Source organism: Leopardus geoffroyi, chromosome A2 (assembly GCF_018350155.1).
Source record: "Leopardus geoffroyi isolate Oge1 chromosome A2, O.geoffroyi_Oge1_pat1.0, whole genome shotgun sequence".
Lineage (NCBI taxonomy): Eukaryota > Metazoa > Chordata > Mammalia > Carnivora > Felidae > Leopardus > Leopardus geoffroyi.
Genome location: NC_059331.1, coordinates 26,520,108 through 26,540,543, shown reverse-complemented (window position 1 = coordinate 26,540,543; position 20,436 = coordinate 26,520,108). Strand labels below are relative to the sequence as shown.

General features: G+C 51.4%; 2 protein-coding genes and 1 long non-coding RNA gene across 10 annotated transcripts in view; 2 read left to right on the top strand and 1 right to left on the bottom strand.

Moving 5' to 3' along the window:
• Positions 1 to 1,189, top strand: part of FAM3D (FAM3 metabolism regulating signaling molecule D) — a 34,506-nt gene extending 33,317 nt beyond the window's left edge. For all 7 annotated transcript variants that reach the window (XM_045493389.1, XM_045493393.1, XM_045493387.1 and 4 more), the window contains exon 10: positions 793 to 1,189. In XM_045493389.1, coding sequence (XP_045349345.1) covers positions 793 to 882 — 90 coding nt within the window. In that variant the 3' untranslated portion in view covers positions 883 to 1,189. The remainder of the gene's footprint in view (positions 1 to 792) is intronic.
• The window catches only part of LOC123605805, a 114,669-nt gene that overhangs the window by 10,942 nt on the left and 83,291 nt on the right, over positions 1 to 20,436 (bottom strand). The gene's annotated exons all lie outside the window — the stretch shown is intronic.
• FAM107A (family with sequence similarity 107 member A) overlaps positions 8,764 to 20,436 on the top strand; it is a 54,277-nt gene continuing 42,604 nt past the window's right edge. Inside the window, exon 1 of the mRNA XM_045493395.1 lies at positions 8,764 to 9,170. Coding sequence (XP_045349351.1) covers positions 9,147 to 9,170 — 24 coding nt within the window. The 5' untranslated portion in view covers positions 8,764 to 9,146. The remainder of the gene's footprint in view (positions 9,171 to 20,436) is intronic.

Below are 20,436 nucleotides of genomic sequence, written 5' to 3'. Positions count from 1 at the left end.
AATCAGAGGCCACGGTGTGACCAAAACCACCTAGTCCTTTGTTCCCACACACGGGGCGCTGGGCGTTAGAGAAGCAGCATCTAGAATGACTTTATTCCCTAGGGTGAGCCACGATTATCCCACTGGTAGACTTTGCCATTTACATTCGTTTCTTCCGTAAACTAAGCCCAGGCACTTTAAACACAATCTTAACTGATTTTATTCTATTTACTTTTAATTAATATTACAAAGTGGTTCTGCCACTTACCAACTAAGTGGCCACAGGCAGTTACTTTGGGCCTCTGTGCCTCAGGCTCCCCATCTATAGAATGGGATGATAATGGTATGCCCTTCCTGGGGCTACCATAAGGAATAAAAACATAAGGTACTTTGTGCCTGGCATAGGACAAGTGTTCACGAATTGCTAGGATGCTTCTTCTCATTGTTCTGGTTGTCTGGGGGTGTCCTAGAGGGGCTGATAGAGAATTTGGCAGAGGAGCTAATGCTCGGCAAGCCCACCTCCCACGCTTGGTGCTCCCCGCCGCCCCCCACCCCCAAGGCACGGAGGGATGACTGAACTCTAATCCCCTCTGTAAAACCTTGGGCAAGTTATAGTCCCTCTGAGCCTCAGTTTCCCCTCCTATGAAATGGGCTGGTTATATCCAACACCACCACCTCCCCATGGGGCCAAAGCCAGAACAAAGTGAGTGAAGGCATGAGGTTTAAAAGCACAATGAAAATTCAGGTGTGAATTCTGAACAGCCTCCCCTGTGGGCCACATCTCTCTCTCTCTCTCTCTCTCTCTCTCTCTAGTTCTTAAAGAACAACCCAAACACAAACAAGTACGAGGGCTGGCCGGAGCTGCTGGAGCTGGAAGGCTGTGTTCCCCGGAAGATACCGTAGGGTAGCTGTGGACCAAAGAAGCTCCTGGCTACTCTAGGAGTCAGAGCTGGCTGCAGCGACGACGAGAGGGGGGCCAAGAGGCCTGTGGAAAGTGCTGGGGGAATCCCCATGCACTGTGCACCTCCCCTGTTTGGAAGCAGACCCCTCTCATGGGCTGAGGCGGCTCACCCAAGGTGGCCAGACTCAGGGATCCTTCCAGAGCCCGTCTGCTCTGGAGAGAACAGGCTGGCTGTCACTCCCGAGGAAGGACAGACTGCCCATACCTGCGGCGCACAATTAAATTTTATTTTTGCTGACTTTGAATGAACGTTCTGACCTTCCGATGTGCAGTGTTTCTCCCTGAGATCAAACTGGCCCAGGCCGGGTTTGCTTGGGCCACAAGCTGGGACAGGTCGATGACAGCCTCGGGCACCAGGTTAGGCAGCTGGAAAGGAGGTTGGTTTCATAGAGATTTTGCTGAAGGGTAAATGAATCCTTTGCTCTCAGCTTAAGCTGTAAAACCCACAGGACTAGAGAGAGCCAGAGGACGGACACAGAGCCTGTTGCCTTGACCTGCTGCTGGAATGAGAGATGGAGAATCCAGAGCCGGAGCAGGGCGGGCAGGGGTGGGGGAGGGGGGGTTCCTAAGGAAGACTGGGAGGAAGAGGCAGGCTGCAGGAAAGACCTTCTGGCTGTTTCTGAGTGGTTCTGCAGAAGCAGCCCCTGAGACTTATTTGGGAAGTGATTCTAGAAAACACCAATGGGGGTGTGGAAGTAAGACAGGGGAGTAAGGTAGCCAGTAAAGGGTGTGTTATCGGCTCTGCTACAGCTGTGGGAAAGTGGAGCTCAGTCCCACAAGGATCCCCGGGAATCCGTGTAGAATACACACACCAGAGATCTCTTAGCCAGGGCGAGGTTGAGATGCGTCTGCATCAGTCCTGTCAGTCACTGCTAGGGAGGGTGCTGCTAGTGTTGGGGCTGATGCGAATTCCTGAGCACTTTTTGTCGGCCCTACAGAGGACAGAGTGGCCATCTGTGGCTCTGCAGAGAGTCCTTAGTCCAGAGGCATTGATACCAGCCACTGGAGCCCCCTGAGGTGGTAAGGCCCAAGGGACATGTACAAAGACCCTGCCTGCGGTCTCTGAGAAGGGCCAAGCAGGGAGTGCCTAGACCAGATCCTGGGCGGGGGTCATGGGAGCAGAAAGCACTGGTACCCGGGCTCCTGGAGCGTGAACTGGAGAGGCTGCAAAACGTACGGAGAGGTGCGAACACCCTATGCAGCAGACCAGCAGCAGCTCAAGTCCTGTGTAAACCAGTGGTGCGGGGCCCTGGGGTTAGCAGGGCTTCAAATGTGCCAAGAGGGCCTGGGGTGGAGGGGACAGAGTTGTGGGAACCTTGGGCCAGGAGCCATGGCCGCTGGGACTTGGGCTGCAGTCCCAGTAGGGTGAAGATCGGTGCTCAAAGCCTGAGAGGACAACTTTGAGCAGGCTTGGCTGAGGAAGTCAGAAGAGGGGACCCAGCCAGGCACCGCTCCCCCCACCCCCACCACACAATCCCATTCCCCAATTTTTCCCAGTGCAGATCACTCTCAGGGATTAAAGGGGGAGTTTGCTGGTGGCCCCACCTAACTCTTTTTTTTCTTCTAAGTTTATTTGAGAGAGGGAGCATGAGCAGTGGAAGGGCAGAGAGAGAGGGAGAGAGAGAATCCCAAGCAGGCTCTGTGCTGTTGGCACAGAGCCCAAGGCAGGGCTCAAACTCACAAACCTGGAGATCGTGACCTGAGCCACAGTCAAGAGCCAGATGCACAGCCGACTGAGCCACCCAGGTGCCCCCCCGCCACCAACTGACTCTTCTGCAGACCCTTCCTTACATGTGCATGGTGGAGAATGCCTGGCAGCTTGGATGTGCTCCACCCCTCCCATTTTGTTCCACGTGGCAGGGCCTTCTGTTCACACCTGACAGTCAGTGCTAACAAAGGGCTCCCGCTGAACCCAGTCGCCCTTCCTTCTGCATCCCCAGGACTGAGGCCAGCTGAATGGGGGTTTTCTGCCCGCCCTGGACCCTGACCGCACCACTCCTCTTCGCTTAGCTGACTCACTTCTCAGAATACTTTATAAAATTTAAAAAACCAGGGGCACCTGGGTGGCTCCGGTGGTTAAGCATCTGACTTCAGCTCAGGTCATGATCTCAGGGTCCATGAGTTCGAGCCCTGCATTGGGCTCTGTGCTGACAGCTCAGAGCCTGGAACTGCTTCAGATTCTGTGTCTCCTCTCTCTCTGCCCCTCCCATTCTCATGTTCTGTCTCTCTCTGTCTCAAAAATAAATAAAAACATTAAAAAAATTTTTTTATTTTAAAAAACCAATAAGGACTTCTTTTTTTTTTAACGTTTATTTATTTTTGAGACAGAGAGAGACAGAGCATGAATGGGGGAGGGTCAGAGAGAGGGAGACACAGAATCTGAAACAGGCTCCAGGCTCTGAGCTGTCAGCACAGAGCCCAACGTGGGGCTCGAACTCACGGACCATGAAATCATGACCTGAGCCGAAGTTGGCCACTGAACCAACTGAGCCACCCAGGCACCCCAGGACTTCTAAAGTAAGTCCATGGCTAGGGCTAGGCAGAGCTCTTAGCAGTGGTCCCTATTTTAAAAGGATATGGGAGGTGCGTGGGTGGTTCAGTCGGTTAAGGGGCCGAGTCTTGACTTCAGCTCAGGTCACAATCTCACAGTTCGTGGGTTCAGACCCTGCATCAGGCTCTGTGCTGGCAGCCCAGAGCCTGCTTGGGATCCTCTCTCTCTCTCTGCCTCTCAATCTGTTCCTCTCTGGCTTGTGTTCTCTCTCTCTCTCTCTCAAAATAAATAAACAAACTTTAAAAAATAAAAATAAAAAAATGAAAGGATATGGGATGGCCACCTGGTTGTGAGAGAAGATTCGTGGTACTCATCTAAAAGCTGTCTCGCACAGCACTTTAAAGAAGATTGAGAAAGCGTCAATGAGATGAATCAGAGAACTGGGGACAGCGTCTCCTGGAGAGGGGGAGCTTGGGAAGGCAGCACACTGGAATGGCCGGTGCCCCACCCAGGTCCCCTCGACCAGTCTGCACTCCTCTTGGAGAACTGCCCTCGGGCTATTCATACCTCCTCTGCTCACTGGGGCAAAAAAGAGAGGCCAGCAAGTGTGGGAGTTTACATCACTACAGGATGGTCCACAGCTCCTGACCGCCTGCTGGGAACCAGAAAGCCCAGCTCCCTGTCTTGCAGCAGGACAACGATGAGGTGCAATTTACAGTCCAGGGCTCCCCATGGGATCGAACCAAAGCTGGAACTTGGCCTGAAAGTGTCCCTTTGCTTGGTTGTTTCCCCTTTCCTGTCCTGCTCCTCCACTCCCCTACGTGTGTCCCCCAGGAGCCCATCCTTAATAAATTACCTGCAGCGTGCCTGGGTGGCTCAGTCAGTTAAGCATTCGACTTTGGCTCAGGTCATGATCTCATGCTCCTGAGTTCGAGCCCCGTATCAGGCTCTGTGCCGACAGCTCAGAGCCTGGAGTCTGCTTCAGATTCTGTGTCTCCCTCTCTATCTGCCCTCTCCCTGCTCACTCTCTGGCTCTGTCTGTCTCTCTCTCTCTCTCTCTCTCTCTCTCAAAAATAAATAAACATTAAAAAAAATTTTAAATCACCTGCATGAGAATCCTCACCCCAAAGTCGGGTCGGCTTCTGGGGGAGCCATCCCAAGAGAGGCAGCAGCCAAGGCCAACTGGATGGGACTGAGCCTGGGCCTGGGCTAGGAGACAAGACACCCAGCATGTAGGAATTGTCACCCACAGGGTCAGGTCTCCATGAATAAAGGGCATGTGCTGTTGCATGCTGGGGAATGTGAGGCTGAGACTACGGGACATGCCCCCTCCTGCCTCCCCTCCTCCTCAACCAGGGGCAGGTCTCTGCTGGCACATCCTCCAAATGATGAAAGGGAGCCCAGATGACCATCAGGTGTACCACCAAAACCCACCAAGGAGATGGCATTCTAGAACCAGCCCCCCTAGGGTCCCCTGGGGTGGGCATCACAAAATGCCAAACACCCATGAGGTTCTCAACATCATTGCCAGGGCATTGTGGCCACTACAGGGACCTCCAGGTCAGCTCAGGATTGGGGCAAGACAGAGAGTCCAAGAAAATGGCTGGAGAGAGTTGAGTCAGTCATTACTCACCCACTATGCATCAAGGACTGGGTAGGCACGGGGGATACCACAGTGAAGAAGACCAGACACAGTCCCTGCTCAGAGTCCCCGTGGGGAACCCAGATCAAAAGGCAATATGACTTGATAAGGGCTATGCTGGGAAAGACTGTGGGATCAAGGAAGGTCTCCTGGAGGAAGCAGCATCCACACTGAGCCTTGGGAGTTTGCAGGAGTTCCCCAGGCAAAGAGGGGAAGGAGGCCAGGCCAGGGAGCAGCATGAACAAGGCCTGCAAGCTGGAGAGGCCTGGGAGGGGAAGAGATGAATAACAAGGGCTGAGCAGGCAGGGGTGACAGCCTTAAGGGCCTTGTGGGCTGGGGGACGGGGCTAGGACTTTGTCCAGGGGCTGTGCAGACACACTGAGAGATTGAAGCTGGGGAATGACACGACAAGATCTGCAGTTTTTGAGAATTCCTCCTGGCTGCCGTAAGGAGAAGGCAGTGGAGAAAGCGAGGCCAGGGTGAAGAGGCTGCTGTATCATCCCAAGAGGTGGCCTGGACCAGGAGATGCACAGGGATGGAACAAAGGGGACCAGTCACAGTTATTCGCGAAGTAAAACGGGTAAGACATGAGAACTGATTTTTCTCATCATTGCGGTGGACAAGCCTTTAGGAATCTCTGCAAGCTTCTCGTGGCCTCAGAATTTGGGGCTCATATCTCCTTACCCTCTCCCCACCTAGACGCCACTCCTCTCTCCCAAGACTGAGGAGGGGGAAAGTAAGGGGAGGTAAGGGGGAGGGCTTTCCAGCAGCTGTAATTCTGGTCCTCACCAGCAGGTGGCAGACCAAGACAGAAAGGGGAAGAGCACCAAGGTTACCTCTGCCCACCCAGTTTGGCGAAAGGCCCTCCGCTTAATGGACAGGATGCCTGGGATTTACCAATGGGCAGTGAATTTACTATTACACTAATAGCAGCATAAGAGCAGCACCCAACCTCTATAGGAATTGCTGCTGTAGGCTCTGTGCAGAGGTTTATATGAATTACCTCATTTCATCCTCACAGCCCTATGTGGTGGGGACCATTGTTACCTCCTTTTACACATGAGGAAAATGAGGCTCAGAGAGGCCAAGGGACTTGTCCAAAGTCACGCGCCTAAAAAGCTTCCGATTAAGGATTGGAATCCCAGTCCATCTACGTCACTACAGGAAACAAATCCTTCAGAAATACTTGCCCTAAAACTCCTCAGGGATGAACAATGTTTTTCTCTCCCTCCTCCCTCCCCTCCTCCTTCTCCTTTTCCCCTTCCTCCTCCTCCTCCTCCTGAATGCCTCTGAAGACTTTTGAAAATTGCCCAGAACCTCTGAGTCAACGTTCTCAAAATCCACCATCATTGCTTTGAGAGACGAAGAGGGAGTCGGTCTGAGTGATATGCAACTCCTCTTTTCAAAACCGTCCCACCTTTTGTAAGCCTTGCTCCCCTCTACAAGATTGTGAGTCAGGAAGGAACAGATGTTTGCAGCCTATTTTGCACATGGAGAAAGAGAGGCTACAAGCTGTGCCCAGGCCACACAGTGAGACAAAGCAAAGCCAGATCTAGACCCTGTCCTTGACCCTGCAACACCAACCGTCTTTTCATAAATCATCTGTGTCTGCATTCCAAGCACTCCTTGGTGCCAAGACCTGTGCTAGGTTCTGGGTCCACCACCCCCATTCCTGCCAATGGCATGAGGTCCAAATGTTGCATTTCAGACCCTCATCTTGCCAGAAGCCAGGCTTCGGACCTTCAGCCAATCAAGACCTCCAGGCAACCAAGCTTTTAGTGCAGCTCATAAGTCATATTTCAGCAGGACTCCAAGCAGATGGGGAAAAATTAATAAGCGGGTAAAATTCCTTTTCTCTCCTCCCATCCCACCAAGAGCCAAGCTGGTAGATAATTATGGGATGGCTGCCAAAGGAGTTTGATCTTCAGGGCTGACTTACGGCATTTTTACTGCTCTGGCTGACAGCCAGTTTAGTCACTGCCCTTTACAATGTCGTGAATACTCTCTGTACTGCAGGAAATCAGAAGCGGTATGCCAGCCATGACTGAATCAGGGAGAAAAGGAACGGGGGGCAGCTGAGGCAGGGGCTGGCCCAGAAGAAGGAGCAAAGGAAGAAGCCACATTTTTGCTTGCCTAGAGGGGACAGTACTAATACTCTTACAATGAGTCAGGGCTGTGTTGGGCACTCTACGTACTTAGACTATTTCATTCCATCCTCCATCATTTATTCACCCACTCCTCCAATATTTATTGAGTGACTGCAATGTGCCAAGCTCTATTTTAGACCCAGGAGGTGAACTAATAAACAAGACAGACCAGGTCCCAGGCTTTGTGGAACTGCCATTCAGGTGCAGGAGCTGAACAATGAAAAAATAATAAACAGAGAACCCAGGAAGCTAGTTTGCATTGAGGGTCAGGGAAGGCTTATCTGAGGAGGAGATAATTGAGTCTGTTGAATAAAAAGAAAAGAATTATGCAGGATTAAAAAATGGAGTTGAGGGAGAGAGATGGGAAACATTCCAGGCAGAGAGAACCAGTGCAAAGGTCCTGGGGTGAGGAGAAAGGTGGTATGATCCAGGAATTGTCAGGGAGAAAAGGAAATGGGAAATGATGTCCAAGAAGCAAGAAAAACTTGATAGATCAGAACTTTAGGCCACGGGGAATTTCATTCTGTGGGCAAAGCTGGGTCTAGAATGCCTAATCCTTGAGCCTTCACTGCCAACTACCATTTCATAAATCATCTGTGTCATAAGTCATCACCACTTCCCAGTGAGGCACCATACTAGAGCAAAGTGAGGGTGGCAAGGTTTTCCCTGCCCAGCCACCTCTTAAGAAAGGGTGTTAGGCTTAATCAAACTGGTTACCTGGGACTTGCCAATAGGCAGTGATTTTATCATCAGCGTTATTAACAGCATTATAACAGCAGCACCAAACTTCTCTGGAGAATTGCTATTGTCCACATCCTCTGCTTGGAGCTTTACACAAGTCACCAGATTTCATCCTTACTGCCCCATGGGGTGGGGCAGTTGATATCCTTCTTCGGTCAAGTGGGAGACGATAAAACAGGGAATGACATCATCTGATTTGTTTTAACAGAACAATGGCTTTGGCTGTACACACCTACCTCTTTTGGCCCTCAGAGCAACACTGTGCAGTGTGATTATAGGAACACACACACACACACACACACACAGATGAAGAAACTGAGGTTCCCAGAGGTCAAATCATGCCCCCTTGGGTCACACAACTGTGAAGAGCGAGCTAGGACGGAAACCCAAAGTGATTCTGGCCTTAACCTCACCCCATGCTGGCGATAAAAAGGAAGGTGGTAGCAAGTGAGGAGGGTGACTGCTGGGGTAACTTGGAGAACTTGGCCTTGGGCCTGGAATCCAGCCTCCAGATATTTTCCTGGCCTGAGCCCAGACCAGCCCTCCCCCCTCCCCTCCCCGCCTGGATAACTGTCCTGTTGAATGAAGTGCTCTGCTCTCAGAGTCTCTGCTCTGGGACAGCCCTTGCCCCCAAGTGTCTTCTTAATGGGGCTGTCCAGCCCGAGGTTTACGTGCCCACACAAGCCTGCCCTGAGCCCCATGCCCCAGCTGTCCCACACAGTCTCCACTGTCTGGGCCCTGTCTGCGGATTGGTGCCCGGCCTGGCAAGAAGGCCAAGTCCTGCCTGCTAGGCCAGCCAGAGGTCACCCGCCGCACCCAAGCTGCCGGCTGCATGGTGAGAGGACTGCTTTGCTTCTCCCCCCAACCCTGGATGCCTCAGTTTCCCTTTCTGAGAGAGGCAGGGGTGCAGGAAGTGAGGAGCTACAGGGACCACAGGACGTGTGGGCCACATGCGGACACCATGCGCCTCTGACAGGATCAATCACTCTAAGCCTGTCTGAGGAGCTCTGGGCTTAGGAACAGCTGTGAAAGCCTCCTTTGTGCCTGAGGAGAATGAGCCGCGAGAGGACAGGGGGCCCTGGCCCGGGGAACCCCTTGGGCCCCGGCTCCTGAGATCAACATCAGCAGGGAGGACCCCCAGCCTGGCCCCCGAGGCCCACCCAGGCCTGGTGCCTACTTTGTGCCATGGGAACAGTCCAAGGGAAGAAGGTAAGAGCCCCTGAGGGTCCTGTTGGGTCCCTGAACGTGGGGAGGGAGACTGCATTTACCAAGTGGGAGCCCTCACCCACCTACCCATCGGCTCTGGGGGGCCTCACCCAGCCACTGCCCCCCGGCATCCCTCCCTGAGCTCACAGCCAAGATTTGCATCTAGAAACCTGGCTGGGGCTTAAGACAAAGCCATCTGATCTCTCCATCTCTGGAACAGACCTGGGGCTGCCCAATCTCACGGGCTCTCTGGTCTTATACATATGCCTCTCTGCTTTCCTACATACAGGCTCTGTGGCCACCCCTCCCCATGCACCAGGGGAGTGTCTGTGGGCAAGGTATCAAAGCTTTCTGTAACTCACTTCCCCATGGGGACAATAGTCACTACCTCAGTGAAATATTAAATGAATTAAATGAATTATACATATATACATATATATTTATTATATTATATTATATATTATTATTATTATATATTATTATAGAATTCTCTTCATATTATTATGCATCACCTTCTACATCTGAGCTCCCAGTAGGGGATCTGTAGACAGCATAGCCTATGCGTTTCTGAAAATGTGGTCGATATACCCCCTGTGTCTGCATTAGAGATGGGGCGTGGGAGGGGGCTTGTTCCACAAGCCTTCTTGGGGCCGGCCCAGACCTCCTGGATGGAGGAGAAGGGGAGGCAGGGCTCCCTGGGGATTCTCCTGCATGCTTTCAGCCCAGGTTGTCCAGGACAGTGATCGCAATGGTGTGGTCAGGCAGCCCAGTCCCAGCTCCCCCATCTACCCACTGCGCCAAGGAGCTGCACCCCTCTGGATCTCAGCTCCTCACCTGTAAAGTAGGGCCAGTCCCCACCTCCTGGGAGGTTCCATGACCTGATACCTATAAAGTGCTTAGCACACTGCCTAACACCCAGAGGGCCCAGTAAAGAGGGGCTCTAATCCTCAAACAGCTCATGGTTGTGCTTGGCTCCAAATTTTCTGCCAACCCAGCCCATGCCACATTTTTCAAATTTAAAGTAAAACACATCACGGACCTGATGGAGGAAGCATTTCTGGACCTCAGTTTCCCCATCTGGAAAATGAGTGTTGGGTTAGATAACCCCCTGGGGCCTCCTAGTGCCAGCCTCTGCTTCCCACCTCCTTCGCTTCAGAAGCAGTCAGACCTGGGAGCTCCTGCCGCCCCTCAGCACCCCCAGCAGCATTATCCTACAAGGTTGATGTCTGTGGCTGTCCCTTCTCCCTCCCGCAGTGTTCCCTTGAGCCAGCCCGCAGTTAGGACAGGTAGATTATCTGAGCAGCCCAGAGCGGCTGTCCCAGCCCGGCCACGCTATGCGCTCTGGCCCCACCCATCCCCTCTTTCAGAAACAGTCTTCCAGCTCCTCTCCTTTCCCAAGGGGGAATGAGCTCAGCCTCTAGATCTTACCTGTGCTGAGAGTCACCTTGGAGAATAGCTTTCCAGGCCTAGAAAAGACCCTGACAAGGTCTCGTGCAGCAACGGCAAATACAGCTCACGTATTGCCATCCTCTCTTCCCCCACCCATGACAGACATCACCAATGGATCCCTGTACCCTTTCCCACTAAGTGTAGACAGCCTCAAAATCCCCCTCAGCACAGCATCCCAGGACTCCCCCACCAGTCAGCCAGGACTAGCCCCCACATTGAAAGCCATGCCTACCCTGAGCCCAGCTCCTTCTCCGGCCCTGCAGGGAAAAGGCCTTCCCGGGAGAAGGCAGCAAGAGCATATTGATTGGGAACATGGGCTTTGGGGTCGGACAGACCTCAGTCAGTTCCTCCGCGTGCTCTATGACCTTGGACAAGACAATACACTTCTCTGAGCCTTAGATTCTGCCTCGATAAACTAAAGATAATAATCCTTCTCACATTGTCATAAAACCTAAATGATATCATGCCTGGGACAAAATAGGTGCTCAGTCAATGTTGTCTCTTCTCTGCGTTTGATCCTCTCACACCTGTGTCCTCCCTTTGAGCCAATGAGGGCATTAATATCACACCCAACAGCAGATGAAAAAACTGAGTCATGAGCAAACATAACTTCCCCCAGCTGGTCAGTGGTAGAGCCGGCCTGGAGCATAGGTTATGAGCATGCCCAGGCCAGGCCCTTTGTGGGGCTCCCCCAACCATGGATCACCCCACCAAACCCCCCATATGCCTACTTCTGTCTCCATTTCTGGAGGCAAACAGCCCAGCTGCCTCTGTGGGACATCTATGACAGGCCCAGCCGTGCAGAACATGATGTCCAGCACCCACTGGCCTGTCCTATAAAGGTCACCCTGCTGTCCCTGGGGGCTTCTCAGACCCCTCCCACGCTAGTGGCTTACTCACAGTTATAAAATAACAGCTCTGGAAAACCCCTGGTGATGTGCTCCAAGCCTCTTCCCATTGTACAGCTGGGAAGACTGAGGCTGAGAGAGCGGGAGGACTTGCCAGGGCCATGCAGCCAGGGTCAGACCATTTCCACAAGGCCTGGCAGCTCCGGGCCCAGCCCCAGAAGCACACAGGAAGGCAGTGGGTCTCCTTCCCCCGCACCATGCAGGGCAGGACCGAGCCGCCCCTTGGAGACGACCCCTTCCCACTTAGAGCACTCTCTCCTGGTATGTAACTGTCTGCCACATCTTCATTGGCTCCCAGCCCAGCCTCCCATAAACACCCATCAACTGGGCACCTGTGCCGGGAGCTGGGCCAAGGAGGGAAAGGCATACCTGCCCTCACAGCAACTCTCACGGCCCTCAGACACCAGATGACCGGGGTCTGGGCACTCCGTCCTCAGCCTCCACTCAGCAGCCAGTGCCCCTCCCCCAGGAAGGGCACAGGCCCACAGGCTCTTACAGGCAGTCCCCACACAAGTCCAGCACCCAGGCATGATCCTACTTCTACCCTTAAAGCGCCCAATGCTAAATACAGATACTAAATGATACCCTGATACTAAAAAGAAAACGTTACTCATAACAGCCCATGTGCATTGCGCTTCGGCAAAGATTCTCTCATTCAGTATGCCCACAGCTCTTTGAGGTGGATACGTTCATTACCCAAACAATCAGAGGCACAGAGAGATTAAAGGAGATTAAATGAGAGGCTCGAGGTCACCCAGCCAGTAAGCAGTGGAGTCGAGATTTGAAGCAGGCAGTCTAAGGAGCCTTGACCACTGAACCCCACTGCTGGCGTGTGTGAAGGTGGGCTCTGGAGCAGGAAGAACAGGGTTCGAATCCCACCTGGGACCCCTGTCAGGGCCACCTGCTTAACCTCTCCGAGCCTCAGTCTTCTCATCTGCTAAATGGGATCATGATTTCCCCTTCCACACTAGGATGAGCAGAGGTGCCTGGCACAGAGTCGGTGTCAGAAACGGTGGCACACAATGGTACCCTTGCTCTGGAAGCTGAAGGTGGAGCTTCAGCAGAGAGGGGGCTGGCTGTGCCCCCAGACCCACAGTGGAACCCCTTGAAGCCCTCAACACTCAGCATGCTGCAAGACATGTCTCCAAACTCAGCACCACCCAGGTTTTTCACTGAACAAATCCTACATTCTGACTCTGTTGATATTTGCCAAGTCACTCGTCGCTTTGTATTCGTCTTCATTAGAAGGAAGTTTCCTTGACTGAAACAAAAGGAATAAAAGAGGAGAGATCCAGCTAAATTTGATAAATGGCCTGAAAGGGAGTGTTCGTTCTTATGGAGTCCGAAAGGCGCACATCTGGCCGGGCCCCACTGGCTCCCTGAACAATTATCCCCACCGATGATGGATGGCTCCTCTCCCCGGCGCCGCTCAGTGGGGCCGGAGGACCTCGTTAGAAGGCTCTCACTGCCTGCTGCCCATGCCATGCCATGCGCCCCCCCACCCCCCCCACCCCTGCCCACCGCCTCTGACCGCTTCCCTGATGGGAGCTGGGGCTTCATCTGGGCATGCAGGGCACACTCCTGGGGGCTCTGGGATTAGGCACTAGCACAAATGCTGCCATTGTGAGCAGCTTGCCAAACCCTGGACTTTGTCATTCAGGTCCAGGCTCCCCCTTTTACTCCATCTGTTCACCCCCTGGATCTGAAAGCCCCTGAATGTTTTCCTTCCCAGCCTGAGCAAACCGGTAAGCACCCCGTGCTCCCCTCCACTGTGAACTGTCCTCTCCACCTCATCTTCTACTCTCAGAATAGCCTCGCCTGGGACCCTTGAAAAAGTTGGAGCTGAAATTTCTTCCCTGGGAAAGCCCAAGGACACAGGGCCAGGTCTGGGAGCTGTAGGGCTATGTACTGGCAACAACTGAAAGGGGCATTTGAAAGTAGGCACAGTGACCTTTGGAGGCAGGGAAAGGGCAGTTTTCCTGTTCCCTGAGGCCTCCCTATGGGGCTTTCCTCCTCCTCTGCCCTTGGCTTCCCCAAGCCAAGATGGAATTCAGAAGCTGAATGCCCCGGGCTGCCTCGAACAGATGCACAGGCTGGGCAATGCACAAAAGCAATGAGTGGATGGGTGAGCAGGGGTGGAATCCAGTCCACTCTCTACCAGCAGATCCTGGTACCCAGGTGTTGGCTAGGTCTGCCCAGAGGAAAGAATGCTGCTTTGTGATTGCACAGTGCCATCACTTACAGTCCTGCAATCACCTCTTCCAAGACTAAAACTTCTCCTGTCCATCCTTATGGCAGGAAGCCCAGCTTATGGAGGAAAGACATTGAAGGAGAAAGAAAGGAAGATGCCAGCTCAGCTGACACTTCTCCTCGGAAGCCTGGCCCAAGTGGATCTCTAATGTCTATGCAGGGCCAGAGGCTAAGACGAGGACGGCAGAGCAAGCCTGTCTCAGAGCCGTATCCGCATGAACAGGCTGCAGGTTTCGCTAAGCCTGGAGGATCACCAGCGGTGCTGGGAAGGGGCCAGAGAGATTAGAAGGGGGTAAAGCTCCCTCAGACACCCCATGGCACCACCACTCCCCCTGCGTTCCCCAGACTAGGGCAAATCCCATTATGCTCCCCACGCTCTCCCCACCACACTGATCAAGCTGTAATCTCGGATTTAGTTCTGTGATTTCCCCAAGGAGGGAGATTGTGTTTGACTTTGTGGCTCACAGTTGTGTCCCCAGCACCTAGCAGATAATATGTACCCAATAGATTGAGGAAGGGAGACAGAGAGAGAGAGAGAGAGAGAGAGAGATGGCGGCTGGGTCTCCATGGGGGTAACTCCATGGTGGGGCTGAAGGCCAAATTCATGGAAGGATCCACACAGAACTCAGGCTGAGAGGAAGGACATAGACTGAGTCCCTCAATTTCTCCCACACATCCCCTTCTTACCTTCCAGGAGCTTTAAGACTCTGACCCAAATTCCCACATTCACCACCTTGCCTTCAGCTGCACCCCCCCCCCCCACACACACACACAGATTTTCCACCTGCACAACTTCCTGGCCAAATGCAAAATCCCTCATTGGGATTTTTCACCATTCATCCAACCATTTTTTTCACCATTCATCCAACAAGCACTGACTGGGCACCACTGGGTACCAGGATCCCAGGCGCCAGAGACAGACCAGTGAATAAGACTCTGGCCCTGTCCCTGCACAGCCCAGCAAGAGAGAAATAAGTCAGTGGTGATGACAGAGCAGGTACTGGGTGCCCGATAAGGGAAACACAGAGGAGCTGGGGCACAGAAGGAGGTCCACAAAGCAAGAAGAGGCCAGGGAAGCTCCCAGAGGCCCAAGCTGTGATCCAAAGAATGAAGAAGGGATAAGCAGGTCTGGGAGCCAGGAGAGATGTCCAGGGACACAGTAGGACCTGCCAAGGCCTAGAGGTATAAGAGGCATGGTGCATCCAGGAACTGAAAGAATCTTCTGGTTTGCAGCCACTCTTCCTGAGCCTAGCATAGTGCCCTGACCCCTGATTCTGGGGTTGGGACCTGCCATGGGCCTGGGTCAAGTGACGCCCTAACTCACCACTGCCCCACCTACCCCTCTACTTCCTTATAGTAACACCCTCCCCACAAAAACCAACTATGGATCTTCCTCAGCCTCTTTGATCAAGGAGAATATTTTTTTTTTCTCTCCTTTCTTTTGCTCAAGTATTCAAAACAGCTGAGAACAAAGCAAGAGAAAGAGAGATAGAGAGGGAGAAAGAGAGACAAAGACACAAGAGATGAAAATCACCAAGAGAAAGTCTGCTGGGAGCCGAATGAGCAGACCCCAAGCCTGTTCTCCCCAGCCTCTGCCCCTCTGCTCCCCACACCCTCTGAGTGCCCCTCTGGGCCTCTTTTCCACTCCCATGTGTTTTAATGCCCCTAGACAGGAAAAGAGGAGAAGGAACCAAGATGGCAGGCTTCACCTCATGCTCAGACCATGAGGGGCAAACCCTTCCAGGACAGTAGAGGGCAGGACATTATTTTCATTCCTTCCTTACATCACTCACATCCTCTTAATCCAATTTTCATCCACCAGCAAGCAAAAACCTTCACCTCAAGGCCCTGAGCCACCCTGGACGAGATGGTCTCCCTTTATGGGCTTCCACACTGCTCCCTTGTCAATGCAGGGTTGGTAGCTGTGCAACTCACTGCTTTAGGGGGCAAAATGAGGCAGGGAGAAGCGGGGAGGTGAGAACACGCATCCCCCAAAGGATGCAGTGCCAGGACCCCACGTACATGATGGCAATAGCCCCTCTCTGCAGGCCGGCCTGGGTTGTCTCCCCCATTTCACAGCCCTGAAGGGGTCAGAGGAAGTCATATTAATGCAAGATGGCCTTAGGCTCCTCCCACACGCTCCAGAAGCCAAAGGTTTGCAGAGACCTTGCACAGCACAGCCAACCCTGGCCTACACCCATAAGCTGAACTGAATCCACTCCACATGCTTCAGCAGTCTCAGGGGTCACCAGGCCTCTCAGACCTCCTTCCTTCTCATCTGTAAAATGGGCATCTCTTGAAGGTAAAAATATGATGCTTTCCAGTCATTGAACTCCCACAGAATCCTCACTACAAACCCAGCCACATACCTATGTATGTCCCCACTTCACCAAGGTAAAAACCCAGACTCAGAGAGGTTGAGCTCACTGCTCAAGACCACACAGCCATTAACTGCCAGAACCAGGCCTTGAACCCAGATGCCTCTGGCTCCACGGCTCATTGACTTGTTTTTCAAGTATCTGGATGAAACCGTGACGCTCAAAAGCCAGAGTAAATCTTCACCTTGTTGGGTAGAGTTACTAGCTGGTGGTGGCTCCAGTCCCACTGGGAGCTGGGTTGAAGAGCGACCTTAAAGTTCAGAAGAATTTAATTTCCTTCATGAAAGGGCTTGGAGGTGGGGCAGGAGGGGCCAAATCAAAAGCCGGCTTTTGAGAAGGCAGGAATCCAAAAAGGCAGCTCCCTCCCTGGGCCCCAGGGATCTGCTTTCAGAACATTGTGTCTCCTAAGCTGACATGAACGAGGGGCTTTGTTTAAGTGAGCGATCAGATCTCAGGGCCTGGGGGGTAGGGAAAGGGCAAGGAGCTGGAACTTTCCTTCTGTCATCTAAAATCTAAGACAAGACCAAAGAAAACAGCAAGGTGCCCCAGGGAAGCCGGGAGAGCCTGGCTTGGTCTTAGCGACATCTTGCTCCCATGGAAGCTTAGGATAGGGCATGGGGTGTCCCACAAGGGATGTCATACCCAGAACCTGCAGAACTCGGCCAGAAACCAGATGGAGATGCTGTGTGGGGGACCCACCCAAGAGTTTTTCCTTATGCACCTGAGCTCTTGGGAACACTTCGGGGTCATATTGGGGTATACAATGTGGCAGATGTTCATGGAGAATCCTGCCATCAGCAGGCCCCAAAGCAGTCAGTTTGTGAAGGGCCCATGGTGACGCTGTGGTCACAACCGGGGACCGTGGAGGGACATATTCGTTTCCTAGGGCCGCCCCGACCACCTACCTACCATAAATTAGGTGGCTGAAAACAACAGAAATTTGTTCCAGAGCCTAGAAGCCTGAAGTCAAGCTGTTGGCAGGACTGTGATCCCATAAGCCTCTAGGGGAGAATCTGTTGTTTGCCTTTCTCTTAGTTCTGGTGCTGCGAGCCACCCTTGTTGCTCTGTGGCTTGTAAATACATCACTCCAGTCTCCGCCACCGCCACTATTACGTGGCATTCTCCTGTCTGTCTGTGTCTCGTCTCCTCTGCTTATAAGGACACTAGTCATACTCGCTTAGTGCCCACCCTAATGACCTTGTTTTAACTTGATTACGTCTTCAAAGACCCTACTTCTAACTAAGGTGACCTCCACAGGTACAGGGGCTAGGATTTCAACATATCTCTTTGGGGGGACACAATGCAACCCATAACTGTGAACCTCACCCCACTGGACCTCTACTCTTCTTACGCATCTAAAGTTATACATTAGCATAGCTGGAACCCATCCATCCTCTGCCAGCGGCTCTCCTGGGGCCTCAGGTCCCTTTAGCTCCTGTCCAGTGGGGTGACTTCCCACATGTCATTTTGATTCCAGGCCTAGTCCTCCCTTCTCCTGGGTAAAACCCTTGGAAAGCAGATACATGGAAATCCACAACCACCAGGCCCTCTCTGACCCCCATGTGGCCCCCTCTGTGGCCTCCTGTGACACTGGCTCTCACTCACTCTAATCCAGCCATGCCGGACTCTGTGTGTTTCTCCGACCCACCAAGCTCTTCCCCACCTCAGAGCCGTTGCCTCTGCTGTTCCTCCTTCCTGGTGCACTCTTCCCTGGCTCTCCCCAGGGCTGGCCTGTGCAGGGCTCAGCTCAGAGAGGCCTTCCCCAGCCCCCCACCCCCCGTCCTAGCTAAGTACCCCCATCTTTGTCTCCAGTCTTGTAGGAGCTCCGCAGAACTTACCACCACCTGAAATCACCTTCTTTGGTTATTTCTTTAACTGTTTCATACCTGGCTTTCCCAACCAGCCTGTCAGCTTTCTGAGGGCAGGGACCTTACCTGTCACTCATTCTGGACGCTCAGGACCTAGTGCAGGTCGGATATACGATAGGTATGAGTGAATGAGTGAATAAATGAATGAATCCATAGCTGTCACTCCTTCACTCCATAAATATTTCCTGAGCAACCACTCCGAGCCAGATGCTGCGTCAGGCCTGAGGCAGTCAGTGTGCTCAGGGAGACAGAGAGTACAGGCCACAATGACTGACTGACAGGAATTAGGAAGAGGCATCCTTCTCACAGGCCTTCACCATTAGCTGCCAGCAAATCGGAAATTCAAATTATGCTATCTACAAATGACTACACTGAGATGCCAGCATGGAGATGTCCCCACAGACCAACAGCCCCCTTCCTGATGTCCTAATATCCTCTACCCCTGAAGCCCTCTACCCCCAACAGCCCCAGAGCCGAGGAAGAAAAAACAAGATCTCAAAACGATAGAGATGTTTCTGCCAACCACAGGTTCAGGACTTGAACTGGCACTGGTATTCCACAAAGTGATCAAGTGCCATTACACTAATGTTGCTGTGAATTTTCTCTCTCTCTCTGTCTCAGGGGACCCATGTGTCCCTCAGCTGTGGACCCAGAAGTGGGATCACTAAGTCCGAGGGAGCAAATTTTACCTCTACCCTCTTAGGGTATCTGGCTAGGACTGAGAATTAAATCAACCTAAGACAGGTTAATAGGAGAAAAGCTTAGAGATTTTCACAGGTTCATGAGAGTCCCCGTTGGAAAACAAAGCCCCCAAAAGCACACAGACCCAAGTGCTTCTACACCAAGTTGAACAAAAAATAGCAATTGTGGGAAAGTGACTGAAACATACGGAGAGATTAAAGGAAGACAAGGGTTATCTTAACAAGATCTGTTTGTATAGATTTCTCTCAGCTCCATCCCGTCTCTGGTGATAAAAATGTTTCTTTCCTCCTGGTGTAGGGAAGGCATCTTTGACACCGGAGTCTTATCTCCTGCTTTCAGGAAGATGAGGTGGGGGCAGAGTACCCTTCTTGTACCTGCTGTTTTTCAAGTGTCTCTAGCTCAAAATAATCCTTATGCCAAAGTGGCATAGTTTGGGGTCACCTATGCTGCCGCCCTTCACACCTTTTCTAGATAAAGGAGACCGGTTACAGCAAACTACATGCCCACAGACAGTGTATCAGTGTTCAACTACCCCACATCTTTGCCAATGTTTTCTACTTTTCACGCTTTTTAATTTTTTGTGACCCTGATGGATAGATACTAGTGTCTCATTACGGTTTTGCTTTCTTTTTTTTTTTTTTTTAAGCAGATTTGATTTAAAAGATATATTTAGAAACCTATCAAACGTTTTCAAGCACTCATGGAGTATTTACAAATGTTGACCACATTCTAGGTTACAAAACAAATCCGGATACCAAAGCATCTGTATCCTACCCATCATGGTATAGGTCAACAACATAATTAAAGGACAATAATAAACAAAAAAGAAACTAAAATATATTTGGAAGATAGGAAACACTTCTAGATTGATCAACGAAGAGATCAAGAAAATCTTCAGACCTCAGTGGTCATAAAGATACTGTATATCAAAACACAGATAACCCAGTATTTAAGGAGAAGTTCATAACCTTAAAAGCAGATAGAAAAGAAGGCTGAGATTTAATGAGCCAAATGTCAAAGTTAAGCAGTTGGTAAAAGAACAGCAGAACCAATCTAAAAAACTAGTAACAGGAAGTAGTTCCAGTAGTTTCCAGAAGTAACTGGAAAATAAAAATTAGAGCAGAAATGAAAGAACTGGAAAACAAATATGTGATAACAAAGATCAGTATGGCTCAAAGTTGGCTCTTTGAAGAAGATGGCAGAAAATGATACAGCTGACTTTCCGCCTGTAAAATTTTAAACTCTCTAGAAACATCTAGAAACCATTGCTGAACAACTGGCTTAAGGAGAAATAAGCAAACTGAGTAGTTAGTAACACTTTAAGAAATTGAGCCATGGGTTAATCTCCCCATAAAGAAACCATCAGATCATCATTTTTATAGGTGTGTTCTATTAAGCTTTAAAATAATTCATCAGTTTGGTTTTATACTCTGTCTTCTAAACAGCAGAAAATGAGAGAACACATCCCTAAAATAACTTTTTGCATTTTATTTTCAAAGATTTTATTTTTAAGTACTCTGTACACCCAACGTGGGGCTCGAACTCACAACCCCAAGACCAAGAGTCACATGCTCTACTGAGAGCCAGCCAGGTGCCCCTATGATAAAATAACTGTGATATCAAAATTAAACAAGGACAGTTAAAGAAAAGAAAATCACAGTCCAATCCACTCATAAATATTGGTGCAAAAAAATTCTAAGCAGGACTCCCAGAT